Source organism: Bufo bufo, chromosome 1, assembly GCF_905171765.1.
Source record: "Bufo bufo chromosome 1, aBufBuf1.1, whole genome shotgun sequence".
Classification (NCBI taxonomy): Eukaryota; Metazoa; Chordata; class Amphibia; order Anura; family Bufonidae; genus Bufo; species Bufo bufo.
The window spans coordinates 824,204,225-824,221,989 of NC_053389.1; the positions used below are offsets into that span (position 1 = coordinate 824,204,225).

At 41.9% G+C, this 17,765-nt stretch overlaps 1 protein-coding gene across 1 annotated transcript; it reads left to right on the forward strand.

Annotated features, from left to right (window-relative positions):
* Positions 1–10,581: 10,581 nt before the first annotated feature.
* Positions 10,582–13,795, forward strand: LOC120989578 (olfactory receptor 6-like). Its single transcript, XM_040417779.1, has 2 exons — positions 10,582–10,686; positions 12,866–13,795. Exons 1-2 carry the CDS (start codon positions 10,582–10,584, stop codon positions 13,793–13,795), a joined length of 1,035 nt encoding a protein of 344 aa, XP_040273713.1.
* The last annotated feature ends 3,970 nt before the right edge of the window (positions 13,796–17,765 follow it).

Here is a 17,765-nt window from a genome sequence, read left to right on the forward strand (position 1 = left end):
GGGCAGACCCCCCCTCCCCAGTTTGAATATCATTGGTGGCCAGTGCGCCCCCCCCCCTCTATTGTAATAATAGGTTGGTGGCCAGTGCGGCCCCCCCCTCCCTCTATTGTAATTATTCGTTGGTGGCACAGTGTGCGCCCCCCCCTCCCTCCCTCTATTGTAATAATTCGTTGGTGGCACAGTGTGCGCCCCCCCCTCCCTCCCTCTATTGTAATAATTCGCTGGTGGCACAGTGTGTGCCCCCCATCAGCCCCCCCCTCCCTCTATAGCATTAACAACATTGGTGGCCAGTGTGCGGCCTCCCATCTCCCCCCCCCCCCCATCATTGGTGGCAGCGGAGTTCCGATCGGAGTCCCAGTTTAATCGCTGGGGCTCCGATCGGTAACCATGGCAACCAGGACGCTACTACAGTCCTGGTTGCCATGGTTACTTAGCAATAGTACAATAGTAGAAGATTCATACTTACCTGCTGGTGGCTGCTGCTACTGGTAAGTGACAGGTCTGTGTGGCGCATTGCTAAATGAACTGTCACTTACCAGTAGGAGGAGCTCCCGGCCGGACACAGACATCGCAGCTCCCAGGTAAGTATGAATCTTTTACTATTGTACCATTGCTAGTAACCCGCTGCCACCAATGATTGGGGGGGGGGGGTTAGATGGGAGGCCGCACACTGGCCACCAATGTTGTTAATGCTATAGAGGGAGGGGGGCCGATGGGGGGCGCACACTGTGCCACCAACGATTTATTACAATAGAGGGAGGAAGGGGGGGGGGGGGCGCGACTGTGCCACCAACGAATTATTACAATAGAGGGAGGAGGGGGGGGGGCGCACACTGGGCCCCAACGAATTATTACAATAGAGGGAGGAAGGGGGGGGGGCCGCACTGGCCACCAATGATATTCAAACTGGGGAGGGGGGGGTCTGCCCCCTGCTGCCTGGCAGCCCTGATCTCTTACAGGGGGATATGATAGTACAATTAACCCCTTCAGGTGCGGCACCTGAGGGGTTAATTGTGCTGCCCCCTGTAAGAGATCGGATGCTGCTAGGCAGCAGGGGGCAGTCATGTACTCAGTTTGTAGTATATTCTAACTAGAAGCGTCCCCATCACCATGGGAACGCCTCTGTGTTAGAATATACTGTCGGAAATTAGGTTTCACGATCTAACTCATATCTGACAGTATATTCTAACAAAGAGGCGTTCCCATGGTGATGGGGACGCTTCAAGTTAAAATATACCATCGGATTGGAGAAAACTCCGATCCGATGGTATATAAGGGACTCCAGACTTTACATTGAAAGTCAATGGGGACGGATCCGTTTGAAATGGCACCATATTGTGTCAGCGTCAAACGGATCCGTCCCCATTGACTTGCATTGTAATTCAGGACGGATCCGTTTGGCTCCGCACGGCCAGGCGGACACCAAAACGACTTTTTTTTCATGTCCGTGGATCCTCCAAAAATCAAGGAAGACCCACGGACGAAAAAACGGTCACGGATCATGGAAAAACGGGACCCGTTTTTGCGGACCGCAAAAAAATAAGTTCGTGTGCAGGAGGCCTTACAGTGACTTTTAAAGTGACCGCCTCTTTAACAATGACTGACCCTTTAAGGGTCCATTCACACGTCCGTTTTTTCTTTCCTGATCTGTTCCGTTTTTTGCGGAACAGATCTGGACCAGATCTGGACCCATTCATTTTCAATGGGTCCTGGAAAAAATCGGACAGCACAATGTGTGCTGTCCGTTTCCGTTGTTCCGTTCCGCATGTCCGTTTAAATATAAAACATGTCCTATTCTTTTCTGCAAAATTCGTATCCTGGTACAATACAAAGTCAATGGATCCGCAAAAAACGGAAGACATTCGGATGTCATTGCGTATGTCATCCGTTTTATGCGGATTTCGTTCCTGGAAATTACATTTAATTTTTTTTATTTTTTTTTTCAAAGAAATCCAAGCAACTTTATTTGCTTATTGAAATTTATACATGTTTCCGTTTTTTGCGGATCCGCAAAAAACGGATGACATACGGATGACATACGGAAACATTTTCAGGAACAACGGATCCGCAAAAAACGGACCGAAAATCGGGATATAGAAAAATACTGACGTGTGAATGTAGCCTAACAGTGACTTTCACAGTGATTTTCCTTTAACAATGACTTTTACAATGACCGCCTCTTTTACAGTGACTTTTACAGGGACCGCCCCTTTAACAGTGACTTTCACAGTGACCACCCCTTTAACAGTGACTTTCACAGTGGCCGCCCCTTTAACAGGGAATGCCCGTTTAACAGTCACTTTCACAATGGCCACCCCTTTAATGGTAACGGGACCTTTAACAGTGACTTTCACAGGGTCCACCTCTTTAACAGTGACCGCCCCTTTAACAGTGACCTCCATGGTAACCACCCCTTTAAAAGCGACTTAAACAGTGGCTGCCCCTTTAACAGTAACTTTTACAATGAACGCCCTTTTAACAGTGACTTTCACAGTGGCTGCCCCTTTAACAGTAACTTTTACAATGAACGCCCTTTTAACAGTGACTTTCACAGTGGCTGTCCCTTTTAACACTGACCGCCCTTTTAACAGTGACTTTCACAGTGACCGCCCCTTTTACAGTGACTTTCACAGTTACTGCCCCTTTAACAATGACCGCCCCTTTAACAGTGACTTTCACAGTGACCGCCCCTTTAACAGTGACTTTCACCGTGACTGCCCATTTAACAGTGAATTTCACAGTGACCGCCCCTTTAACAGTGACTTTCACAGTGACGTTTCTTTAACAGTGACTTTCACAATGACCACCCCTTAAACAGTTACTTTCACAGTGACCGACCTTTAAACGGTAACCGCCCCTTTAACCCCTTAGGGACTTAGGACGTACCGGTACGCCACGTTTGCCGAGTCCTTAAGGACTCAGGACGTACCGGTACGTCCTAAGTTTAAATGTAGATTGCGGCGCGGCGGGGGTTAATTGTGACAGGATGCCCGCTGAAATCATTCAGCGGGCATCCTGTCACAACGCCGGGGGGGGGGGTCATGTAACCCACAGTATCAGTGATCGCCACAAACCACAGGTCAATTCAGACCTGCGGTTTGCGGCTTTCACCTGGTGCGGCAGCGGTGGTCGGCGGTGCCATCGGGTCCCCATGCGGCTGTGGGGGGGACCCGATGGCATGGAAGGCAGCGCGATGCCTTCCTTACGCATCGCCGCTGCCTTCCTGTGACGAGCCTGTGAGATCCAGCCCCTGGATCTCACAGGCCGGAAGCTGTATGATTAATACACACTGTATTACTCATACAGCCAATGCATTCCAATACAGAAGTATTGGAATGCATTGTAAAGGGGATTAGACCCCCAAAAGTTCAAGTCCCAAAGTAGGACAAAAAATAAAGTGAAAAAAAAGTTGAAAAATAAAGTTTTCCCCCAAAAAAAAAAGTTTCATGTAAAAATAAACGAAAACGTCATTTTCCCCAAAGTTAAAAAAAATTGGTAAAAAATAGGGGGAAAAAAAAGTATACATATTAGGTATCGCTGCGTCCGTATCGACCGGATCTATAAACATATCACATGACCTAACTGCACAGATGAACACCGTAAAAAATAAAAAATAAAAACTGTGCTAAATAAACCATTTTTTGTCACCTTACATCACAAAAAAATACAACAGCAAGCAATCAAAAAGGAGTTTGCCCACCAAAATAGTACCAATCTAACCGTCACCTCATCCCGCAAAAAATGAGCCCCTACCTGAGACAATCGCCCAAAAATAAAAAAAACTATGGCTCAGAATATGGAGACACTAAAACATCATTTATTTTGTTTTAAAAAAGCTGTTATTTTGAAAAATTTACAAAAATTAAAAAAAAGTATACATATTTGGTATCGCCACGTTCGTATCGACCGGCTCTATAAAAATATCACATGACCTAACCCCTCAGATGAATACCGTAAAAAATAAAAACTGTGCCAAATAAACCATTTTTTTTCACCTTACATCACACAAAGTTTAATAGCAAGCGATCAAAAAGTCATATGCACCCCAAAATAGTGCCACTAAAACCGTCATCTCATCCCTCAACAAATGAGACCCTACCTAAGATAATCGCCCAAAAACTGAAAAAACTATGGCTCTCAGAATTTGGAGACACTAAAACATGATTTTTTTTTTTTGTTTCAAAAATGATATTATTGTGTAAAACTTACATAAATAAAAAATATATATACATATTAGGTATCGCTGCGTCCGTATCGACCGGCTCTATAAAAATATCACATGATCTAACCTTTCAGATGAACACCGTAAAAATTTCTAAATAAAAACTGTGCAAAATATACCATTTTTTGTCACCTTACATTATAAAAAGTGTAATAGCAAGCGATCAAAAAGTCACACGCACCCCAAAATAGTGCCAATAAAACCCGTCATCTCATCCTGCAAAAATAATATTCTACCCAAGGTAATCGCCCAAAAACTGAAAAAATTATGGCTCTCAGACTATGGATACACTAAAACATGATTTTTTTTGCTTCAAAATTGAAATCATAGTGTAAAACCTACATAAATAAAAAATTGTATACATATTAGATATCGCCGCATCCGTGACAACCTGGGCTATAAAAATATCACATGATCTAACCTGTCAGATGAATGTTGTAAATAACAAAAAATAAAAACGGTGCCAAAACAGCTATTTCTTGTTACCTTGCCTTACAAAAAGTGTAATATAGAGCAACCAAAAATCATATGTACCCTAAACTAGTACCAAAAATACTGCCACCCTATCCCGTAGTTTCTAAAATAGGGCCACTTTTTTGGAGTTTCTACTCTAGGGGTGTATCAGGGGGGCTTCAAATGGGACATGGTGTCAAAAAAACAGTCCAGCAAAATCTGCCTTCCAAAAACCACATGGCATTCCTTTCCTTCTGCTCCCTGCCGTGTGCCCGTACAGTAGTTTACGACCACATATGTCGTGTTTCTGTAAACTACAGAATCAGGGCCATAAATATTGAGTTTTGTTTGGCTGTTAACCCTTGCTTTGTAACTGGAAAAAAATTATTAAAATGGAAAATCTGCCAAAAAAGTGAAATTTTGAAATTGTATCTCTATTTTCCATTAATTCTTATGGAACACCTAAAGGGTTAACGAAGTTTGTAAAATCAGTTTTGAATCCCTTGAGGGGTGTAGTTTCTTAGATGGGGTCACTTTTATGGAGTTTCTACTCTAGGGGTGCATCAGGGGGGCTTCAAATGGGACATGGTGTAAAAAAAAACAGTCCAGCAAAATCTGCCTACCAAAAACCGTATGGCATTCCTTTCCTTTTGCGACCTGCCATGTGCCCATACAGTAGTTTACGACCACATATGGGGTGTTTCTGTAAACTACAGAATCAGGGCCATAAATATTGAGTTTGGTTTGGCTGTTAACCCTTGGTTTGTAACTGGCAAAAATTGATTAAAATGGAAAATCTGCCAAAAAAGTGAAATTATGAAATTGTATCTCTATTTTCCATTAATTCTTGTGAAACATCTAAAGGGTTAACAAAGTTTGTAAAATCAGTTTTGAATACCTTGAGGGGGGTAGTTTATAGAATGGGGTTATTTTTGGGTGGTTTCTATTATGTAAGCCTCGCAAAGTGACTTCAGACCTGAACTGGTCCCTAAAAATTGGGTTTTTGAAAATTTCTGAAAAATTTCACGATTTGCTTCTAAACTTCTAAGCCTTGTAACATCCCCAAAAAATAAAGTATCATTCCCAAAATGATCCAAACATGAAGTAGACATATGGGGAATGTAAAGTAATAACTATTTTTGGAGGTATTACTATGTATTATAGAAGTAGAGAAATTAAAACTTGGAAAATGGCAATTTTTTACAAATTTTTGGTAAATTTGTTATTTTTTTTATAAATAAAAATTATTTTTTTTGACTTCTGCGCCCTGACCAGTGTCACGAAGTACAATATTTGACGAAAAAATAATCTGAGAATGGCCTGGATAAGTCAAAGCGTTTTAAAGTTATCAACACTTAAAGTGACACTGGTCAGATTTGCAAAAAATTGCCAAGTCCGTAAGATGAAATAGGGCCGAGTCCTTAAGGGGTTAACAGTGACTTTCACAGTGACTGCCCATTTAACAGTGACTTTTACAGTGACCGCCTCTTTAACAGTGACTTTTCAGAGACCACCCCTTTAACAATGACTTTCACAGTGACCGCTCCTGTAATAGTGACTGCCCCATTAACAGTGACCGCCCCTGTAATAGTGACTGCACCTTTAACAGTGACTTTCACTGTGACTGCCCCTTTAACAGTGACTTTAACAGTGATTGCCCCATTAAAAGTGAATTTCACAGTGACCGCCCCTTTAACAGTCACTTTTACAGTGACCTCCCCTTTAACAGTCACTTTCACAGTGACCGCCCCTTTAACAGTAACATTCACAGTGACCGCCCATTTCACAGTGACCGCCCCTATAATAGTGACTTTCACAGTGACCGCCCCTTAACAGTGACTTTCACAATGACTGCCCCTTTAATAGTGACTTTCACAATGACTGCCCCTTTAATAGTGACTTTCACAATGACCGCCCCTTTAACAGTGACTTTCACAGTGACCGCCCTTTTAACAGTGACCTCCACGGTGAACCGCCCATTTAACAGTGACTGCCCGTTTAACAGTCACTTTTACAATGGCCGCCCCTTTAACAGTGACCGCCACTTTTTACAGTGACCTCCACGGTGAAAACCACTTTAACAGTGACTTTCACAGTGACCACCCCTTTGACAGGGACCATTTCTTTCACAGTGACCTCCCCTTTAACAGTGACTTTCACAGTGACCGCCCATTTAACAGTGACTTTTACAGTTACCGCCCCTTTAACAGTGACAGCCCTTTAACAGTGACTTTCACAGTGACCGCCCATTTAACAGTGACTTTTACAGTTACCGCCCCTTTAACAGTGACTTTTACAGTGACTGCCCGTTTAACAGTCACTTTCACAAAGGCCGCCTCTTTAACGGTGACCGCCCCTTTAACAGTGACTTTCACAGGGACCGCCCCTTTAACAGTGACCACCCATTTCATAGTGACCTCCACGGTGAATGCCCCTTTAACAGTGACTTTTACAGTGACCACACCTTTAACAGTGATTTTCACAGTGTTGTTTCTTTAACAGTGACTTTCACAATGACCGCCCCTATAACAGTGACTTTCACAGTGACTGCCCCTTTAACAGTGACTTTCACAGTGACCGCCCCTTTAACAGTGACTTTCACAGTGACCACCCCTTTAACAGTGCCTTTTACAGTGACCGCCCCTTTAACAGTGATCTCCACGGTAACTGCCATTTTAACAGTCACTGCCCGTTTAGCAGTCACTTTCACAATGGTCGCCACTTTAAAGGTGACCGCCCCTTTAACAGTCACTTTTTTACAGGGACCGCCCTTTTAACAGTGACCGCCCCTTTCACAGTGACCTCCACAGTAAACACCCCTTTAACAGTGTTTTTCACAGTGACCACTGCTTTAACAGTAACCGCCCCTTTAACAGCGACTTTCACGGTGACTGCCCCTTTAACACTAACTTTTACAGTGACTGCCACTTTAACAGTGACTTTCACAAAGGCCACCTCTTTCAGAGGGACCGCCCCTTTAACAGTGACCACCCCTTTCACAGTGACCTCCACGGTGAACGCCCCTTTAACAGTGACTTTTACAGAGACTGCCCCTTTAACAGTGACCCCCCCCTTTAACTGTGACCTCCCCTTTAACAGTGACTTTCACAGTGACCGCCCCTTTAACAGTGACTTTCACAGTGACCGCCCCTTTAACAGTGACCGCCCCTTTAACAGTGAACTCCACAGCGCCCGTCCGTTTAATAGTGGCCCCTGCCCCCCATGCATGTAGCTGTGCCATCATACGTTATATGACTGAATATTTCAGGACCTGTGAACTGCTAAAACCTGTGATCAGTTGTTATGGTAACCTGGAGTAGGACCTGCGAGCTTCTATTGGCTGATAAGGGACATGTGACCGTGTGTATGGCAGTTAGGATTTAAGTGAAAGGCTGGCAGGCTTGTATTGGCTAATGCAGGTAGTTTTTTGGGAATATCTCGAGAACGGTACGTCCTAGAGAGCTGAGACCCAGCAAGATTTCTTTCCAGGTAGCAAGAGATGTGTATACCACGTTTAGTTGAAATGGATGGTTGCGTTTTTTAGTTTTCGTGGCACATACAGTACAGACCAAAAGTTTGGACGCACCTTCTCATTCAAAGAGTTTTCTTTATTTTCATGACTATGAAGGCATCAAAACTATGAATTAACACATGTGGAATTATATACATAACAAACAAGTGTGAATCAACTGAAAATATGTCATATTCTAGGTTCTTCAAAGTAGCCACCTTTTGCTTTGATTACTGCTTTGCACACTCTTGGCATTCTCTTGATGAGCTTTAAGAGGTAGTCCCCTGAAATGGTCTTCCAACAGTCTTGAAGGAGTTCCCAGAGATGCTTAGAACTTGTTGGCCCTTTTGCCTTCACTCTGCGGTCCAGCTCACCCCAAACCATCTCGATTGGGTTCAGGTCCGGTGACTGTGGAGGCCAGGTCATCTGGTGCAGCACCCCATCACTCTCCTTCATGGTCAAATAGCCCTTACTTTCAAAGTTTTCCCAATTTTTCGGCTGACTGACTGACCTTCATTTCTTAAAGTAATGATGGCCACTCGTTTTTCTTTACTTAGCTGCTTTTTTCTTGCCATAATACAAATTTTAACAGTCTATTCAGTAGGACTATCAGCTGTGTATCCACCTGACTTCTCCTCAACGCCACTGATGGTCCCAACCCCATTTATACGGCAAGAAATCCCACTTATTAAAACTGACAGGGCACACCTGTGAAGTGAAAACCATTTCAGAGGACTACCTCTTGAAGCTCATCAAGAGAATGCCAAGAGTGTGCAAAGCAGTAATCAAAGCAAAAGGTGTCTACTTTGAAGAACCTAGAATATGACATATTTTCAGTTGTTTCACACTTGTTTGTTATGTATATAATTCCACATGTGTTAATTCAAAGTTTTGATGCCTTCAGTGTGAATCTACAATTTTCATAGTCATGAAAATAAAGAAAACTCTTTGAATGAGAAGGTGTGTCCAAACTTTTGGTCTGTACTGTACATACACACATACATACATACATACACAAATACATACATGTATGAAAATAAGACGGGATGTCCAGCTTTCCAAAAAAGACATTCTTCTTTATTCCAAAATAACACAGGATAAAAAACAATCCAACACGGCAAGCAGGTCTACATGTTTCGGATGCTCTAATACTGATCCTTATTCATGACACATTGGTTGCTGAATGGCTACAAACTTAAATAGCTGAACTTCCTGGCACTCGCAGGTGGTTTGGATTAGCAGGAGTGGACACAAATTGGGTTCCACCTACTATCCAAATGCCATGTAGGGCAAAGACACATATAGAAATAAAAAGTTGGATATGTCAAAAAACACATAAACTGTTTTAAAAGTATATCTGAGCAAAGATCAGTAATGCAGGATTAGATCATGTTTGCGATTTAACCCTGCTGGGACTCGGGAACCCATACAAAAAATCCAGTAGGACTCCCTGTTTAAGGAGCTTACGCTTATAGTCACCTCCTCTGGCAGGAGGATTAACCCTTTCTAGGGCCTGAACCCGAAAACCTGCGGTATCTCCCTGATGGGAGACCGCGAAATGTAGACTGGCCGCTGAAACATTTCTCTCTCTGGTATGTGGGATGTCTGAAAGGTGTTTACAGATTCTGACTTTAAACCATTGGTTGTGCATCCAATATATTGCAGATTGCATATAGAGCCGGTAATGCCGTACACCACATGGTCCGTGTTGCAATTTACATATTATTTGTTAGTAAAGGAGTTGTGAGTGGCTGTTGAAACAACTGCTGAACCTGTTTTAATGTAATTGCAGCACGAACAGATGCGGTGGCCATACAGATGCGGTGGCCGTACAGATGCGGTGGCCGTACAGATGCGGTGGCCGTACAGATGCGGTGGCCGCATTTAAATGTGCCTTTGTGTCTCAGCCAAGCACTTTTTTCTTTTTTATTGATGTCACTATCAGTGAAAAGACTTGGGCTGATTTTTTGCCCAATAGTCGGTGCGCGACGTGCACTTCATCTGACACCTGCTGAGCTGATGTCAGACCACTGTTCGTCACAATTTAGAACAGATAGGTGTTTAGTGACTATGGCGCAAATTTGTGAAAATTCCAAACTATAGTTGGTGACAAAACAGGGAACATTTTTTGCGGCTGCATTGGTTTGTCTATTTATACATGAGAGTGCGTCGGGTTGCGCTTTTTCCGGAAAAACGAGCCTGTCTCTGGGTCTATTAAATATGTTGGCCCTAGCTCGATCTAAGGTCCAAGGAGGGTATCTGCGCTCCGCAAGTCTCATGGCCACTGTCTCCATCTCCATTTTTAATTTGTCATCTTTAGAACAATTTCTTTTGGCCCGATAAATTCCCCTTAGGGATATTACGGACCACATGTGGAGGATGGCAAGATGTGGCCATGAGAGTTGTGTTGCCTGACATGTCCCTTGCAATAGGTGCTGGAGTGGACCTTGATGAGTCGCAGAGTCGCCCTCCAAAGAGAGATCAAGGAAGGCCAATGGTGGTAATGTCGTGTAAAATAGTGAATTTTAGACAGCAATGGTTATTATGGAGAAAGGTCCCAAAAGATTGCACGGCCGCAGAATCGCCTGACCACTACCGAACAGCAGGTCATCGGATATAGCGACCGTACCATCTCAGGAGCCGCTCCAAGGGTTATCTGCTGAAATAAAAGTGACATTCCCAACATGCCATATAAAGTTTGCCATGGAGGGCGAAAATTTCGCCACATGTGAAACTCCTGTCAATTGCAAGAAGTAAGTTGCGAGAGAACATGAAGACATTATGTTTTCAACAGAAAAAGCACAACCCCGACAAACAAAATCTGGAAAGTAGGAGAAAAGTCAGAATAGACATTCTATCAAACCCAAACCATAGCCAAAGTGTGGGGGATCACCGGTGTATAAGGATGTAACATCCGCTGTGATCCAAGAGAAGTGCTGTTCCCATCTAAAATCTGCAGCACTGCTCTAGTATTCTGTAGATAGGCAGGTATGGATTGAACCAGCGGCTGGAGGATACTGTCTACCCAGGCGGACAATCTCTCTGTGAAGGAGCCTATGCCAGCGACTATGGGCCTCATGGCTGGAGGGAAACTTCCCTTATGAATTTTTGGTAGGGAATGGAAAATTGGAACCACTGCATGTGGGATAAATATATAGTCCAGTTGTTTTTGGTTAATGAAACCATGTTCCAAGCCATGAGTCAATAGTCACAGCATCTCCTGTTGATAAGTGGGGGTTGTGGTCGAGCTCAAGGTAGATACTATTATCCTCTAACATAGCGAGGTTTTGCTTTTTGTAAATGTAACTATCTAGGACCACCACAGCCCCACCCTTGTCTGCCTACACACATACATACACACATACATACACACATACACACATACATACATGCATACACACACACATACATACACACATACATACACACACATACACACATACATACATACATGCATACACATACATACACACGTACATACATACATAGGTTCATGCACACACACATACATTCTCACATACATACATACACACATACATACATACACACATACATTCTCACATACGTACAGTACAGACCAAAAGTTTGGACACACCTTCTCATTCAAAGAGTTTTCTTTATTTTCATGACTATGAAAATTGTAGATTCACACTGAAGGCATCAAAACTAAATTAACACATGTGGAATTATATACATAACAAACAAGTGTGAAACAACTGAAAATATGTCATATTCTAGGTTCTTCAAAGTAGCCACCTTTTGCTTTGATTACTGCTTTGCACACTCTTGGCATTCTCTTGATGAGCTTCAAGAGGTAGTCCCCTGAAATGGTTTTCACTTCACAGGTGTGCCCTGTCAGGTTTAATAAGTGGGATTTCTTGCCTTATAAATGGGGTTGGGACCATCAGTGGCGTTGAGGAGAAGTCAGGTGGATACACAGCTGATAGTCCTACTGAATAGACTGTTAGAATTTGTATTATGGCAAGAAAAAGCAGCTAAGTAAAGAAAAACGAGTGGCCATCATTACTTTAAGAAATGAAGGTCAGTCAGTCAGCCGAAAAATTGGGAAAACTTTGAAAGTAAGGGCTATTTGACCATGAAGGAGAGTGATGGGGTGCTGCACCAGATGACCTGGCCTCCACAGTCACCGGACCTGAACCCAAACGAGATGGTTTGGGGTGAGCTGGACTGCAGAGTGAAGGCAAAAGGGCCAACAAGTGCTAAGCATCTCTGGGAACTCCTTCAAGACTGTTGGAAGACCATTTCAGAGGACTACCTCTTGAAGCTCATTAAGAGAATGCCAAAAGTGTGCAAAGAAGTAATCAAAGCAAAAGGTGGCTACTTTGAAGAACCTAGAATATGACATATTTTCAGTTGTTTCACACTTGTTTGTTATGTATATAATTCCACATGTGTTAATTCATAGTTTTGATGTCTTCATAGTCATATGAAAATAAAGAAAACTCTTTGAATGAGAAGGTGTGTCCAAACTTTTGGTCTGTACTGTACATACACATATACATACATACACACATACATACACACATACATTCTCACATACGTACATACACACATACATACACACATACATTCTCACATACGTACATACATATATACATACATACATACCTGTTGTTGCTTTTAGGTTATTATAACATGACTATTTGTTCTCTGTGCAGGAGAACAATGTGACCGCAGCAACGGAATTTTTCCTTTTAGGATTTCAAACCAGCCAATTTTCTCGAATTTTCCTGTTCTGTCTTCTTCTGGTGGTTTACTGTGGGACAATATGTGGGAATCTTCTGATCACCACACTGGTGTCTACCAGCAAGAACCTCCAAACTCCAATGTACTTCTTCATCTCACAACTGTCCATCAGTGATGTCATGGTGATCACAAATATTGTCCCCAACATGCTCCAGATTCTACTGAATCACGGGAAAACCATCACTTTTATTGACTGCATCACTCAGTTGTATTTCTTTTGTTCCTCTGAAGCATTTGAGTGCTTTCTTCTCGCTGTGATGTCCTATGACAGATATGTGGCCATCTGTAATCCTCTACGTTATGCTTCTATAATGACAAATATCCATTGTATAAAATTGTCCGCCATGTGTTGGTTGGCCAGTTTTACTATTACTTTGACTAACAGCATAACAATATCAATGTTAGAGTTCTGTGGGCCAAATGTTATTGATCATTTTTTCTGTGACATTATCCTTTTTCTAAATCTTGCCTGTTCAGACACCTTTATTATCCAGTTGGAGATTTATGCTATTGGTATCCCTATTATATTAATCCCAACCACAATCATTGTAGTGTCTTACACTTATATAGTATTAGCAGTCTTAAGCATCTCATCCAGTACCGGTAGACAGAAAGCCTTCTCCACCTGTAGCTCCCACCTCATTGTGGTCTCCATTTTCTACTGGACTATGTTCATTGTTTATGTTGTCCCAACAAAAGTCCTAACATTCTCCATGGGTAAAATCCTGTCCATGCTATATACTGTATTCACTCCTTTGGTTAACCCTATAATATACAGTCTGAGGAATAAAGACATCAAGAAAGCCATACAGGAAACACTTCGTAGGAGTGTGATCTGGTGAATAAATAATGTTTATGGAAATATATATGGCGCAACCAAGAGTTTATGGCAATTTTATAATTAAGTGTTCCTGCATGGCAAGACCACTTACTGTTATCTCACATATATATTCTTCTTATTATAGCCAAATTTACCACCCTTACTCCTCCCAAAGTTTTTACACTACATAGACAGTAATATATCGAAACTTGCGGATTGTTCCCATTTGGCGTGCTATTACTTTGTGGAATTTTTCGCCAAATGGTTCACGAAATATCGGCTTTTTCTGTGGCGAAATTGGTCCCATAGGAATGAATGTTCAATACTAGAGTTGCGAGCTGACAAAAGCTAGAGTGTGAGCTGAAAAATCAGGACATGATGTCTAAACTGCCACCACTCCCTCAAGCCCACCTTCACAAATCTTATATCAAAACGTTCAGCTATCCCTGCTGCCACTACAAAATGTCCACGGATAAGCCATAGTCCTGATAGTTTTCACAATATGACCATTTGTTTGCAACTCACGCCGCCCATTGACATTCATTGAAACTTCCCTCTAGCCACTTCAAATTTCAAGGGCAATTTCTAAACTGCGACTGTGCCTTCATTTTTAATATTTCAGAGACACACTATGCATAAATGAATGTAGGTCTGGGTCTTGTGATTCTCACAATATAAAGCTCTTCACTGTAGGATTTATAATTTTTAAACTCCAACCGTTTGAAGATGGCAACCGCCAGTGAAGTGAGCAAGTTGGAGCAGTTTGTTTTTAACCGCTATTCTCTGCCCTAGCTGTAGAGTGAGTTGCCATAGGAACCCAGGAGTGTGAGCAGCCAGCAGAGTGACAAAAGCTAGAGTGTGAGCAGAAAAATCAGGACATGATTTCTAAACTGCCACCACTCCCTCATTTTCAAGCCCACCTACACAAATCGGCTGCTAATGTTTTTGCAAATGTATGTTTAAATGTAACTGTGAAGCACTTTGGGCAACAACATTGCAATTAAATGTGCTATATAAATAAATAAAAGTTGAAATGCATTTCTCACTCTATCAAGCTTGCCATGTGCACTGTTAGAATTTGATCAATCAATTGTTAGTGTAATGTTTACAATCTTTACTCACTCCAAACACTCCACACTTACTCTGCCCACTCCATAGAGTTACCCTGCCCAGTCCAACCTTTCCACAGTTTCTCCAGCCACTCCAACCACACAACAGTTACTCAAGCCACTCCACCCAGTTACTCCGCCCACTCCAGTTGTAGACTACTGGTGGAGGCAGGAACACTTCACACAATTCCCCCAGAAATTGTAGCTTTTCTAGTTTCTTGTCTAATAACCAGAATGAGGAGTCTTGGGGAATCAGATAAATAGTTGAATAGTTACATAGCAACATATTTTGTAAGGCTGAAAAAAGTCCTTCCAGTTCAGCCTGTTGCCCTGCAAACCTCATCCAGGGAAGGATGAAAATCCCCATAAGGTATAAAACAATTTTTCTCATCTTAGAAAAAAAAAAGTAATCTTATGTAATACCCAAGAGTGGTACTATCTTTCCTATACCCTGCTACTGTCTCTAATGGGCTAAAAATAATGTATTTCTTGTATGTGTATTTCTTACAGGTCCTCTTACATTGTGCATTAATTGTTCTGCTATGTAACTGATATTTGTTGTACATGTACTATGCCTGGTTCACCAGCAGGTGGCTGCGTATATGGCAGAGAGATCTTTAGATAGAATGGAACTTACCATTCTATTCTCCCCCTTTTGGGCAGAAGTGGGCCAGTCCAGTTTCCTACCAAGGGGCTACAAGAAGTTTTCAGTGAGTCTTAGTCTAGTCTAGAGTTGGAAGGAGATGAGAATCACCCTGACTCCTTACAGATTAACCGACAGAGTGTTGTGAGAGGGTCAACAGCCAAAGGCACCTCACTCCAAAGGTACCATAACAGTCCTAAAGTCCAGCGACTAGAGTTGAGCGGACACCTGGATGTATGGGTTCGACGGGTTCGGACGAACTTGACCCGAACTTGACCCCGAACCCCATTGAAGTCAATGGGGACCCAAACTTTTGAGCACTAAAATGTCTGTAAAAATGTCATGGAAAGGGCTAGAGGGCTGCAATGGCATCAAAATGTGGTTAAGAGCATGGCAAGTGCTCTGCAAACAAATGTGGATAGGGAAATGACTTTAAATAACATAAAATAAGTAAAAATAAAAAATAATAATCTTGATCTAGGAGGACAAGGTCCATATGGAGTAGGAGGTTAAGGAGTCGGTGGATGTGGTGGTGTAGGTGGAAGGGGCGGTGGAGGAGGAGGAGGTAGCCTACACTGCTTTTTGTTTTAAAATTTATTTTTATTTTTTTAAATTAGGGTACACCCCAGAACATTGGGAAATATAACCCTCCAGTCGTGCTAAACACACGTTCAGACAATACACCGGCTGCAGGGCAGGCCAGCACCTCCGAGGGTTAAAGGGCAAGCTCAGGCCATGTGCCCAATTTGGAGACACAGAAGTTGCAGGGGCTGACCCCTGTCAGTTAGTTTGTGTAGGCGTGTGCATACTTACTGCCCCACCATGTCGCACGTCCTCCTGATGTTCACGATCCAATTTGACATCTGCTCTATCAACTTTCGATATTCTTTTATGCGCCTACCATGGTGATTACGGGTGGCGGGGAATCAGGGTTCCAGGCCGGAGAGGGAGCATGAGAAAAAGAGACCAAATTTAAGGGAGATAAATTTATAAAAAACTTTTGGGATTAAGAAGAAATGTGGGAAAAGCTATTGAGGTGCAAATGTGGGACAAATTACAGAAGCCCAAATGTGGGCCAAAAGAGTCAAGTGTAATTGTGGGAAAAGCTATTGAGGCACAAATGTTGGCCAAAAGAGTATAGCGGAAATGTGGGACAAAGTATTGAAGCTTAAATGTGGTACAACTTGTTTAAGTTTAAACATTGAATCAAAGGAGGTGGCGCGCATCAATTAAAGAAGCATTTCAGAAATTGTATTCCCTGTCACCTATGCAGAGCAGGGGTTTATTCACGTCTAAAATTGTATAATGTCAACCCAAGAATGTAACAGAAACATTACAGAAATTAATTAACCTGTCTACTTGGTAGAGCAGGGGTCTATGACAGAAAACAATTGTTTATTGTCACCCGAAAATGTAAAATAAAAATTACTGAAATTTATTAAGCTGTCAACTAGGTAGAGGAGGGATATATTACACTCAAAAATTGGTGAATTTGACCATAAAATGTAACTGACAAATGCTTTTTTTTTTACCGGTCTAATAGGTATAGCAGTAATACTTCACAACAAAAAATTGTGAATTTCACCAGAAAATGTAACTGCTAATTTTTTTATTTTTTTTTTACCGGTATAATAGGTATAACAGTGGTACTATACACCCAGAAATTGGTGAATTTGACCATAAAATGTAACTGACAATTTTTTATATTTTTTGTTAACCGGCCTACTAGGTATAGCAGAGGTACTTATACACCCAAAAATTGGTGAATTTGACCATAAAATGTAACTGACAAATGTTTTTTTTTTTTTACCGGTCTAATAGTTATAGCAGTGGTACATCACACCAAAAAATTTATGAATTTCACAAGAAAATGTAACTGACAATTTTTTTTTTTTTTTTTACCAGTCTACTAGGTATAGCAGTGGTACTATACACCCAAAAATTGGTGAATTTCTCCATTAAATGTAATTGACAATTTTTGTTTAACCACCCTACTAGGTGGAGCAGTGGTACTATACACCCAAAAATTGGTTAATTTCACCAGAAAATGTTAATGACAATTTTTTTTTTAACCGACCTACTAGGTATAGCAGTGGTACTATACACCCAAAAATGGGTTAAATTCACCAGAAAATGTTAATGATAATTTATTTTTATTTTTTAACCGGCCTACTAGGTATAGCAGTGGTACTATACACCAAAAATTTGTTAATTTCACCAGAAAATGTTAATGACAATTT